The sequence below is a fragment of the Thalassophryne amazonica genome, chromosome 12, assembly GCF_902500255.1.
Source record: "Thalassophryne amazonica chromosome 12, fThaAma1.1, whole genome shotgun sequence".
Classification (NCBI taxonomy): domain Eukaryota; kingdom Metazoa; phylum Chordata; class Actinopteri; order Batrachoidiformes; family Batrachoididae; genus Thalassophryne; species Thalassophryne amazonica.
The window spans coordinates 52,944,885-52,958,525 of record NC_047114.1 but is presented as its reverse complement, the minus strand read 5'-3'; the positions used below and the strand labels follow the sequence as shown (position 1 = coordinate 52,958,525).

Genomic DNA, 13,641 nt, shown 5'->3' with positions numbered 1-13,641 from the left:
AGGCAAGTTAACAACAAAGTTAAACCGAGTTAAAGACAGTATAAACTTTACTGGAGTTTCATGTGAGCTTAAAGAGAAAGTCAATATATTTTTCATAGCTAATGCACACAAATATCTTTTTAAACTGTACCCATCCATATTTAAACCTTCACAAAGGGTGTTTGTACATACATGTGATATACTTTTTTCACATTGTAGGATAAGATGGCCACATCAAAAGTCTTAATTTTAACAAGAACTGCGTGATGGGAGTCTTGTAAAATAAAAGAAAATTTCCTCCATTATGCAGAAAGACCTGATGAAATACAACTTTGTTTTTTGTCTACGCTGACTTTTTTTAAATGCACAACCGTGATAAATACATAGTTACAATAGATTGTTGCAGCTGTTTTATGTTTTTGCCCATACAGTAAATGCGCCTGGCATCAGTAACCGCGTTATAATTTGAGGTGGTAGAGCTGAATACAGATGTAAAAGGAAAATAAAACTGCAGTGGATATTATATCATAGATTTAATTTCATGTGCTATACATTGGTGTGTATACAGGTTAACATTTGTGTTGCTGTGCCATCACGAGTCCAACAACACTCACCTTGCTGTCTTCTTCTTCAGGCTTCCAATTACGTAGAAGCCTGGGTTGCATTTGTAACGACACACAGAGCCAATATTGTGCCCTGAGGTGAGGCATTCTGCCGTTAACAGCTTGGCATCGGGTAGAGTCGCAGCCTCTGCACACTCGATCTTGCAGTACGCCTCTGGGAAAGACCAGAGACCATCCTCCAAACACACCAACCTGTCACTGTCACCTGGAAAAGACAGCTACTGTGAGCACGCTTTGCAGAAATGCTGGATTCTTAATTGTAGTCACTTTAATATGGTTACATTATTCTATACATTTGCAACAGTCAGGCCCATAGGTTGGATAGTGAGTTTTGTTTTTTGGGGTTTTTTTTTGTAATTTTTCATCACCAATGTCCCCCACCACAATGGAGCAAGAAGTGCTTGTCATATGGATTTTCTCCTTTAATTAAAGGCATTTAACACAAATATTGCAGAATTATTCCAAAATGGAGTAAACTCATTTTTCCCCCCAAAAAAATTCTGCTCACAACACCCCATAATGACAATTTAATTTTTGCAAATTTATTAAAAATGAAAAAGTAAGAAATCACATGTACATAAGTATTCACACAGTTTACATGTGTACATGTGATTTCTTAGGTTATTAAATTTTTAATAAATTTGCAAAAACCTAAAAAATGGGGAAAAAAGACATCCATTTTGGAATGAGGCTGTAACATAAAAAAAATGTGTAAAAAAATGCAGCGCTGTGAATATTTTTTTGGATGCACATAAGATCATTGCTAATACAAATCACTTTGTTAACTCTGGACAAGTTTCATACAACAAAACAAATCACTCAAGTCTCCCATGTGCCTTCTGGGAAACCATAGCTGAAATTTCACATCTTATTTGTAAGAGATTTAATGTCTGTTCCACTCCACTATGATGTTGTGCAGCTTGTGGTGCAACAGACAAAAATTGCAGTTTGCCCAGCTTCTCTAATCAAAGTCACATAAGCCAGTAACATCTTGAAAGTCTTCTTTCACTTCTCTCCTTCTTGCAATCAATTTTGGACAAAGTCTACAGATAGATTCACCGCACAGTACCATACTGTTTTTATTTCTTGATGATTGATTAAATGAAGTCCAAGATATATTCCGTGGCTTGGAAACGTTTGAGTATCCATTCTTTTGTTGCAAACTTGACGATTTGTATTAAAAATAATATACTTAGTTTGGCCCATGAAAATAGAGGAACTGTGTAGAAAAATGGCTGTAATTCCTAAATGGTTTATGCAATATTTATGTTAAATTCTCTTGAATTAAAACTGAAAGTCTTACAAAAAATCGTGTCATTAACTAAAATCGTGTCACTGCCTACTACTTCTGGACCTGAACCCTCATGCATCGTCATGCACATTGTATCCGTGTCGATTTATTGTACAGGTCCTTTGGGTTTTGCTTGAGATATGAAAACATATTTCTCGTGTCAAACATTAAAGCAAAAGTTGCAGTCTCACACACCTCTTCAGTGCCATACACAATATTATGACTCTTGTTCACATTTTGCAAACCTGGTTTAAAAACTATGCGTTTGAAGTTGCTTTTTGTGCATGATTAGTGGTGTCAAACCCGTGAGTGAATGAGCAACGTTTGTGTAATCCATCAGTAAGGAACATGCAGATTACAAAAAAATGTGATGTGACTCAAAATCCCAAAAATGACCCTAAATCAGTTCTCAATGTCTATGCAAGAAAACACTGTTGAACAGTGTAATACAAACGTATCATACAAATAGTGAAACACAACACAAAAAGAGAAAGCGTGTGTTTTAAGAAAAGTTATTTGACTACAAGTGTTCCAGGCCTCAAGTTGCAGTTAACACTATACGTTCAAGGCTCTCAAGAGATATCAGGACTCCGTCTTCATACATGTTCACAAAATCGATGAAGTCAACCATTTTGAATGACTTCCAAATAATGTTAATAGTACTTGGACACTTGAATGAGGAATCAGGTAACAAATTATTCTGTTCCTTCCTGAACCAAGGACCATCTCGACACAGATAATGGCAAAATCCATGTTATTTGGAAGAGTAAATTAATATATAAACAGACTGATGACATTTACTCAGATGTCTTCTGTCTGTTGGAGGTAGTAACAATTACTTAAAAAACTGGATGGTGTGTTTACATTTCAATATTTGGAATCTGATAACATTGACAATGTCACTTGGCAATGTGGTCACATGAGCATGATGTACTGAGTTCATGAACATGAAGGAAAAATTAGTTTTTCCATAAACAAAACATTTTTAAAAAATATGACTGATTCCAATGCCATAATTTATTTATTTATTTAATAAATGAATTGTGTTTCCAATTACAATCTGCTTGGAATGGCCCCCCACTCTGGCCTTGCAGGTGGTACAGAGTGTGCACGTATGTCATCACTGCCTGCTGCCTGCACTCTTTAAGACAGCATTTTAGTGATCACCTTCTGTATAGCAGTTATTGCTGTGGGAATTTCATTTGTAGTTGTCATTTTGATCATTTTTCATAATACAATATGTCAACGCAGTCAGCATACTATTGCGGCTTGTTCCACATAGTGAGGACTCACGACTGTCCAAAGAAAAGCTAGATCATGGGCCAAATCCTTGTTTTTGTGCATATGAACTGAAAACCATGAAATACTTCAAACCTGCCCTCAGCAACTGTGAAATTTACCCGTCTGTCATCCATTCCTGCATTTAATGCCTCCAACACATTCCAAAAAAGTTGGGACAGCAGCAAGTAAGGGCTAATAATGTGGATTTAAAAAGGTTCCCAGTTCAAGGCCACCACTGCCCATTTTCCATGTAATGTTGAGTTGTGTCAGGAAGGGCATCAAGCTTTGGATCTCCTGTGGTGATCCTCAGTGAAATAAGGGGAAAAAGTCTGAAGGGAATTACATTAATTAGGCTAATAGTGATGTTACTTCAAACAGGTGATTGTATTCATGATTTGATTCAAATCAGTATCCACAAAAAGCCATGTTTGAGTAACAAAGATGGGCAGAGGATCCCCAGTTTGTCAACAAATGCATGAGGAAAAATATTGACATGTAAATACAATGTTTCTCAAAGAAAAACTGAAAGAGATTTGCATATTCCTCCCTCTGCAGTACACAACATCATTAAACAATTCAAGGAATATGGAGAAATTTCAGCTGCCAAAGCCAAACACCTACACTCAACAAAAATATAAACGCAACACTTTTGGTTTTGCTCCCATTTTGTATGAGATGAACTCAAAGATCTAAAACTTTTTCCACATACACAATATCACCATTTCCCTCAAATATTGTTCACAAACCAGTCTAAATATGTGATAGTGAGCACTTCTCCTTTGCTGAGATAATCCATCCCACCTCACAGGTGTGCCATATCAAGATGCTGATTAGACACCATGATTAGTACACAGGTGTGCCTTAGACTGCCCACAATAAAAGGCCACTCTGAAAGGTGCAGTTTTATCACACAGCACAATGCCACAGATGTCGCAAGATTTGAGGGAGCGTGCAATTGGCATGCTGACAGCAGGAATGTCAACCAGAGCTGTTGCTCGTGTATTGAATGTTCATTTCTCTACCATAAGCCGTCTCCAAAGGCGTTTCAGAGAATTTGGCAGTACATCCAACCAGCCTCACAACCACAGACCATGTGTAACCACACCAGCCCAGGACCTCCACATCCAGCATGTTCACCTCCAAGATCGTCTGAGACCAGCCACTCGGACAGCTGCTGAAACAATCGGTTTGCATAACCAAAGAATTTCTGCACAAACTGTCAGAAACCGTCTCAGGGAAGCTCATCTGCATGCTCGTCGTCCTCATCGGGGTCTTGACCTGACTCCAGTTCGTTGTCGTAACCGACTTGAGTGGGTAAATGCTCACATTCACTGGCATTTGGCACATTGGAGAGGTGTTCTCTTCACGGATGAATCCCGGTTCACACTGTTCAGGGCAGATGGCAGACAGCGTGTGTGGCGTCGTGTGGGTGAGCGGTTTTCTGATGTCAATGTTGTGGATCGAGTGGTCCATGGTGGCGGTGGGGTTATGGTATGGGCAGGCGTCTGTTATGGACGAAGAACACAGGTGTATTTTATTGATGGCATTTTGAATCCACAGAGATACCGTGACGAGATCCTGAGGCCCATTGTTGTGCCATACATCCAAAAACATCACCTCATGTTGCAGCAGGATAATGCACAGCCCCATGTTGCAAGGATCTGTACACAATTCTTGGAAGCTGAAAATGTCCCAGTTCTTGCATGGCCGGCATACTCACTGGACATGTCACCCATTGAGCATGTTTGGGATGCTCTGGACCGGTGTATACGACAGCGTGTACCAGTTCCTGCCAATATCCAGCAACTTCGCACAGCCATTGAAGAGGAGTGGACCAACATTCCACAGGCCACAATTTACAACCTGATCAACTCTATGCGAAGGAGATGTGTTGCACTGCATGAGGCAAATGGTGGTCACACCAGATACTGACTGGTATCCCCCCCCAATAAAACAAAACTGCACCTTTCAGAGTGGCCTTTTATTGTGGACAGTCTAAGGCACACCTGTGCACTAATCATGGTGTCTAATCAGCATCTTGGTATGGCACACCTGTGAGGTGGGATGGATTATCTCAGCAAAGGAGAAGTGCTCACTATCACAGATTTAGACTGGTTTGTGAACAATATTTGAGGGAAATGGTGATATTGTGTATGTGGAAAAAGTTTTAGATCTTTGAGTTCATCTCATACAAAATGGGAGTAAAACCAAAAGTGTTGCGTTTATATTTTATATGTATATGTATCATATTTATATGTATGATCTCAAATCCCTCACTGTCACTGCATCAAGAATCATCATTCATCAATAGCTGATATAACCACATGGGCAAGGGATTACATTGGGAAATCTTTGTCAATCACTACAATACAGGGGTACAGTTACAAATTTCCCTTAAAAAAAAATTTACAATAAAAAAAATGAAGCCTTATATTAACCTTGTCCAGAAGCTGTGGTGGCATCTCTGGGCTCACAGACATTTGGGTTGGACCATCACACAGTGGAATTGTGTACTGTGGTCAGATGAATTAGTATTCCAAGTCCAGTTTTTTGGTGGAAGAAATAGATGCCATGTGTTCCAGACCAAAGACAAAAAGGACCATCCAGACTGTTATGAGCAACAAGTCCAAAAGCGAGGGTCCGATATGGTATGGGGTTGTTTAGTGCCATTGGCAAAGACAGTTTACACTTCTGTAATGGTAGCATTAATGCAGAAAAGTACAAAGAGATTTTAGAGCAGCATATGTTGCCAGCCATTTTCCAGGGACATCCCTTCATTTGGGGGCAACACATTGGATTAGTTGTTAGCACTCTTGGCTCACAGCAGGAAGGATGTGGAATCCCTTCCTACCTGGACCTTTCTCGGACAAAGCAAAACCACATTACAAAGGCATGACTGTGGAAGTTCTTCCTCCAAACACAAATATTGGGCTGGCCTGCCTGCAGTCCTGACGTGTCCCCAATTGAGAATGTTTGGAGAATTTGAAATGAAAATGAAATGACAACCCCATACCTTAAGATGTGTTTGCATGATACATGGCACAAAATAACACCTGAAATTCATCATCGCTTGTATACTCTATGCCAAAACACCTTTTAAGTGTGTCAGAGATGGAATGAAAACATTACAAATTAGTAAAGGTATCACAACTTTTTTTGGGAATGTGTTTGTTTGATTTTCTTGTCAGACAGGAAAATCAGTGCAGTCCTTTGGCTAAGCTCCTCCTGGTGTATAGCTGAAAGTTTTGCATGGTAGCATGCTGATGAATGCATGAATGTGAGGCATCAATGTAAAGTGCTTTGAGCATGTGCATTGGATAGAAAAGCAAATGCAGTCCATTTATTTGTAAGCTTTTTTTAATTTTTATGCAACTAACTGTTGTAGAATTTATCCTGGATTTGCTAGTGTTGTCTTGATTTGGAAGTATTGCGGCCTAGCATACCAAAATAGACGGAACAATAAGAACAATACAAACGTTGTGTTACATCAGTGGTATGAATTTGTTCCTTTGCAGCAGTGTTGGCCAAGTGAGGCCTCATGAAGCTGTTGCTGTCTTTTCTGAGCCCACTAGATGTCAGTATCTTTAAAGAGGTCAAAGCACAATGTACTTCAATTTGCTTTGATTCCATTTTTGATGAGACTGCCATCTACTAGATTCAGAAAAACACCAAATATTTCATGAGTTTTCATCTTATTGAAGCTGGGGGTGCTGTCGGACAAGAGCAGTCAGAGGATATGAGAAACTGTGCCTGAAAACACAGGATGGCGAGTGGCAAATATCTATTTTCTACTACTGAAATTATTGGTGGTAGTTGGGATTTGGGGGTGGGGGGAGGATGGCTCCACCAATCTCCTTCGAAAGGGTATGTACTGCTTGGAAGGGATTGTGTGTATTACTGAAGTTGCCTTGTTAGTATTAGACAGTACAACCTTGGTACTGAAATGTAAAGTAAAGTAAAGTAAATACATTGATAAAGTAAAAGTAATACTATGCAAATAATACACACGTTAAGGAGTCAATAAACAAGTCCAAATCATCATGTCCACCAGATCCTTTCTCTCACTGAATAGTCTTCATTTTTATTTTTTTTTTACATGGCTCTGGCTTGTGCTGTTCCAAACAGAAGCAAACAGACCCAAAGCTAATATTTTCTGTCCACAGCCCCACTTGAAGCACGCTGAGTCTTTCTGCTGCATGTGCATCATCTTAACGCTCAACCTTACTGCTTCTCTAAAATGTAATAAATCTTTAACATGGCATTACCTTTTTATAACTTTTAAACATGGTGCTAGTGCTGTTATTATTAAACTCCATTGCAGATGTACTGTGCGCTTTTAGTGCTGAATGACACAGGACATGATGGCTTTCAAACATATTTCTAAAACCAAAAGCCACAGGTAATATTATTTCTAATCTCTATTGAGGTCATGAGCATGAGTCTTACTGCTGACTCTGTGACATTCCAACATTTCACTGTGGTTTCACAACCACAAACACGTGTGTGTGTGTGTGTGTGTGTGTGTGTGTGTGTGTGTGTGTGTGTGTGTGTGTGTGTGTGTGTGTGTGTGTGTGTGCGCGCGTGTGTGTGTGTCATGATTGTTTCTTCTCATTGACCACATAACTTGCATTACGATTTATATTACAAGATTTGTTCATATTGCTGTCAAGGACTGACATAAAAGGGTGTACAGAGAAGTGTGAAGAATGTGTAAAGATGTGGTTATAAGTTTTTATCTCCCTGAAACAATGTCAGTTTCTGAGGATAATTCTTCTGATTTATTAAAGGAGGGTTGTCGACAATACCACACATATATAAATCGATACTGACTGATTTACTAAATGTTTGTGTGTATAAAAATGTGTGGAAACTCCATATCCCTCACAGAAAAATGAGCAACCAGATCTAGTAAGTATTGCATCTTTCAAATGAGCAAAATGACACATATTGTCCATTTAATACACAATAGACCTGATCTTTACATTGTGCCAATTGCAAGAAAAATGCCGCGAGCAACATCAGCCTTTGTCCACGCATGGCTTTCAATGACCTCTCTAAAGCATTCGACTGTGTCTCGAAAGAACTCCTCTGTGAACTCGTGACCAGATACGGTTGTTCGGAAAAGTTCATTCGAATTCTCCGACTCCTTTATGACGACATGCTTGTCATAGTCGATATCAACAGAGGCAACACAGAGCCATTCAAAGTGACATCAGGAGTGAAGCAAGGCTGCATCATCGCACCTACACTCTTTACTAGCTTTATCACGACCATTCTTCACATCATCAAGGACGACGCACCACCAGGCATCAAAATTGTCTACAGAATGGTTGGTAAGCTGTTCAACCTTGCCCGTCTGAAAAGTAAGTGCAAAATATCAACCCGCAGCCGCATCGAGTTCCAATATGTAAATCCTGACTGCTTTCCATCGCACATAGACAATTCTGGGCTGAACATCGTCAAGAAAACCCAAGTTGTCTACCAGCCACCTCTGAACAAAGGAGCTCACAATCTGTCCTTGATCCAACTTGCTTCTGGAAAATGTGGACCACTTGGGCTATTTAGGAAGTCATCTCTCTGCCAGTGTTGATCTCAACAAAATGCAACATGGATCCTAACAACGGGAAGACATCGTGAGAGACAGGCCACTCTGGAGAACAACAATCAAACAAGGAGTAGAGACCTTCGAAGCCAAACGATGTGAGGAGCTGTAAGAGAACCAGCAAAAAAGAAAGGAGAAAGAACTACAATTGAGTCAAAGCATACCCCAAAATTGACATGCCCTCAATGCAACCAAAACTTCAAGTCAAGAATCAGACTCATCAGTCACCTGAGAACTCACACCTACAAAATTATATCCGGACAGCGAAAAAAGTCATCCTCGACATCGAGGGGATGCCATGATGACATTTTAATTAGTGACTCGAGTCATTTTTAAAATTATGGAGTAAAGTACAAAACCAGTCAGAAATGTATATTTTAATTGTGACGTGGTGTTTTTAACTTAACTCTTATTTCTATGATTTTGATTACACCTCATTTTTATTCTTGCATTTTTATGTATTTCTGTTTTTACCTCTGCCAACGAAGCTGAGCGGAAGTGTTTTCACCTGTTTGTTTGTTTGTCTGCTTGTGATCAGCCTGTAACCTACAATTTTTCATATACCATTATGAAATTTTTACTGAAGATTCATATCCTGATAGGCACGAAGTGATTCAAGTTTCAAGGTTATAAGTCAAAGTCAGAAAAAATGTTGGAAAATTGGAAAAAATCCCTATCATTTAACATTAAACAAATTTTCAAAAATTCATAACTCTGTCAAAAAAGATCGAATTTCTTTCATATTTGAGTGTTATGTATGATGGTATTAATTAATTGAGTGATCTGATCCGGATTACAGATTTTGTGGCCATTTAAATTTAACATTGAAAACCTAACTTAATAATTGAATGTATATTTTACAATATATCTTAATCAAATATGCCCCAATCACTCTCATATTTGAAAGCAAGGTGCAGATTGGCAATCACCATCGCCTGACAAAGTTTGATCCAGATCTGATCTGGACTGTGGATTTTGTGGGCATTTGAATTTAATATTGAAAAGCCCATTTTGTGTACATGTTGTGCCTCAATTACTCTCATTTGTGAGAATGAGGAGCAAACTGGCACTCTCAGTCGGCATCTGATTGGGGATTTACCAAATATTTGATTTTTAACATTGAAAAGCCATTTTGATCTATATTTTGTATTATATTTTAGCTTATGAAAAGCCATTCCTACAAGACTTTGACCTTGAAAATTTTTTGGAATTGGAAACTAGTGTTGGTGGAGGTTTGTCCTCTATGAGCATGGTGCTCTAGTTTTACTTATGATTTTTTTTTTTTTTATCATCTTACTTGGTATCAAGAGGACCACATTAGAAATAATTATGTTTTACGCTTTGTGTTGTCCTTGGCAATTTATTTTCATGTGTATTTTATATATCAGATATTTTTACCAAATACAACCAATCAACCCATAATCTCCTTTAACACAGAAAGCATTGCAATTAATCATTAATTTAAGTAGCGTATTTATAACAAAAGGAAACAAAACATTCACAACTCAAAGAAAATGAAAGGTGACATTTATCACGTCTTTCTATTTCATCCTTTTTGTCAACGTTACATTTTCTGATAGTTTTTTTCCCCCCACTTTTTCTCAGGTTATACATATGTCCAGTGCCACGCATGGGGGCTGAAACAGCAGGCCAGTACCGGTGCCATGGACAGCTCCACACCCAAGTAAAATGTACACAAATCTCTGTGATTCTCAGTCTGGGTCACATCCTATCCAGTTTTGTCAATGTGAAGAGAATATAGTAACACCCATTCTAAGTTACTACCTATCTCCATCCCAGAATCTTGAAGCATTTGATGCTCATCACCTTGCGCCAACAATTTAATAATAAAAAAAAACTAATTAAGAAATTTCTTCATGATATCCTAGCTCGCCAAAGTATATAGACACAAGGAATGGACCGTGATTCCGTTTAGAGCAGGCTGGTTTCAATCAATAAAATCAAAATCATCTACAGTGAGGAAAATAAGTATTTGAACACCCTGCAAGTTCTCCCACTTAGAAATCAAGGAGGGGTCTGAAATTTTCATCCACTGTGAGAGACAATCTAAGAAAAAAAAATCCGGAAATCACAATGTATGATTTTTAATAATTTATTTGTATGTTACTGCTGCAAATAAGTATTTGAACACCAACCAACCAGCAATAATTCTGGCTCACACAGACCTGTTCATTTTTCTTTAAGAAGCCCTCTTATTCTGCACTTTTTACATTGCATCTGTTTGAACTTGTTACCTGTGTAAAAGACACCTGTTCACACACTCAATCAATCACACTCCAACCTGTCCACCATAGCCAAGACCAAAGAGTTGTCAAAGGACTCCAGGGACAAAACTGTAGACCTTCACAAGGCTGGGATGGACTACAGGACAACAGGCAAGCAGCTTGGTAGAAGACAACAACTGTTATATTATTTATTAGAAAGTGGAAGACACACAAGATGACTGTCAATCTCCCTCAGTCTGAGATTCCATGCAAGATCTCACTTTGTGGGGTAAGGATGATTCTGAGAAAGCTCAGAACTACACAGGAGTACCTGGTCAATGACCTGAAGAGAGCTGGGACCACAGTCACAAAGATTACATTAGTAACACATGGTGCTGTCATGGTTTAAAATCCTGCAGGGCAGCAAGATCCCCCTGCTCAAGCCAGCACATGTCCAGGCCCGTTTAAAGTTCACCAGTGACCATCTGGATGATCCAGAGGAGGCACGGGAGAAGGTCATGTGGTCAGATGAGACCAGAATAGAGCTTTTTGGAAACATCTCCACTTACCATTGTTAGAGGAGGAGAACAACCCCAAGAAAACCATCCCAACCGTGAAGCATGGGGTGGAAACATCATAGTCTGGGGGTGCTCTTCTGCAAAGGGGACAGGACAACTGCACCGTAATGAAGGGAGGATGGATGGGGTCATGTATTGGGAGATTTTGGCAAACAACCTCCTTCCCTTAGTAAAAGCACTGAAGATGGGTCATGGCTGGGTCTTCCAGCATGACAATGACCCCAAACACACAGCCAGGGCAACTAACAGAAAATCTTTGGAGGGAGCTGAAACTCCAAACCTGAAAGAGCTAGAGAAGATCTGTATGGAGGAGGTGACCAAAATCCCTGCTGCAGTGTGTGCAAACCTGGTAAGAAACTACAGGAATTGTTTGATCTCTGTAATTGCAAACAAAGGTTACTGTACCAAATATTAACATTGATTTTCACAGGTGTTGAAATACTTATTTGCAGCAGTAACATACAAATAAATTATTAAAAAAATCATACATTGTGATTTCCAGATTTGTTTTTTTTTAGATTATGTCTCTCACAGTGGACGTGCACCTAAGATGAAAATTTCAGACCCCTCCATGATTTCTAAGTGGGAGAACTTCGCAGGGTGTTCAAATACTTATTTTCCTCACTGTATCTGTGAAGGGTGGGGAGGGTGGGGGGTATTTTGGCAGACAAAACATTTTCAAGACATTCATTTTTGATTTGGAAAATGGTCAATAAATAACATTTTCGGTTAAAATGTGTGTACTTGTCTTATTTTGCACATATCTTCAAGTGGCTGATTGAATTTAATTTTGCACTTACGGCCATTAACACACACACAATATCTTCATTCAAACATTGCTATCTATGTCATGTTACCACCCACTTTCATATGTGCAATTGTTCTTGTTTGGGGTTAGGGTTAGGATTAGGGTACTTTGGTATTTAAGTGATGGAAAATACCTATGCAAAGTCAGTAGGTGTGCATAAAAAGGCTGGGTTTAACATGTTCATTATTTGTTGTTGTTTTGTAGTCATCGGGTGTCTGGAGTGTTTTGTTAGTGTGGCATGTGTCTTGCTTTTAAACAGCAACACAGCACTGTGGTATCAAGGAAGCGGACACAAATGTTGAATTTTTTTCTTGTTAACAGATAACTCCATATTGTCACGTTGCACAGCTGACAACAGCCACCAACACTCCCTGAAGTGAGGCAGTCAAGCACAAAGGTGAGTTTTTTTGTTGTTTGTTTATTTTGCTATGAGTGATTACTTTTATTTCACTTACTGGTTGCTTTCAGTTCACTTTTGTTGTGTATTTTATGATGGCGACCGTACAAGTAAATAATATACAAAGTTGAAAAAGGAAGGTACTCCACACTTCTACCATCCACAACAATCCGGTGCAACCAGGTCAGGACAAAACAATATAAAGGAACACTGGTGCAACACAGATATGGATGTGATTACAAGATTTATTTAAAATGTTAGGCACTAGCCACTGTTAGGCATCCGAGCCTCTTCCAATAACCTGTTTAATAGGGATCCTTTTAGTTTCATATAAGAGAAGAGAAGAGAAAGAGAGAGGAGAGAGACAGGAGAGAAAGAGACTGAATAAGCTGGTCAGGAAGTCCAGCTCTGTCCTGTGTTGTCCTCTGGACTCTCTGGAGGAGGTGGCTGAGAGGAGGGTGTTAGCCAAGTTCAAATCCATCATGGACAACTCCTCTCTCCCTCTGCACTTGACTATAGTAGAGCTGAGCAGCTCCTTCAGTGACAGACTGAGGCACCCTCAGTACAACAAGGAACGATACCGCAGGTCGTTCCTCCCTGCTGCTGTCAGACTGTACAATAACACTGTGAAATAACCACATGCAATAATATGTCCACAAATCACATGCAATATTAATATGTCCACAAATCATGTGCAATGAAAAATCGTTTACAAATCCCAGCACTAATGTCACCTTATCACCATCATCTAAATTCCACTTCACATATTGTAAATAAGATGCTCCTATTTTTTTCAATTCCAATCATGTTTATATATGCATATGTACTTGTATATGTATGTGCGTATACAGTGGTCC

The 13,641-nt window shown here is 39.1% G+C and overlaps 1 protein-coding gene across 1 annotated transcript in view; it reads right to left on the bottom strand.

Moving 5' to 3' along the window:
- pappa2 (pappalysin 2) overlaps positions 1 to 13,641 on the bottom strand; it is a 236,315-nt gene that overhangs the window by 71,092 nt on the left and 151,582 nt on the right. The window contains exon 21 of the mRNA XM_034182745.1: positions 594 to 807. Coding sequence (XP_034038636.1) covers positions 594 to 807 — 214 coding nt within the window. The remainder of the gene's footprint in view (positions 1 to 593; positions 808 to 13,641) is intronic.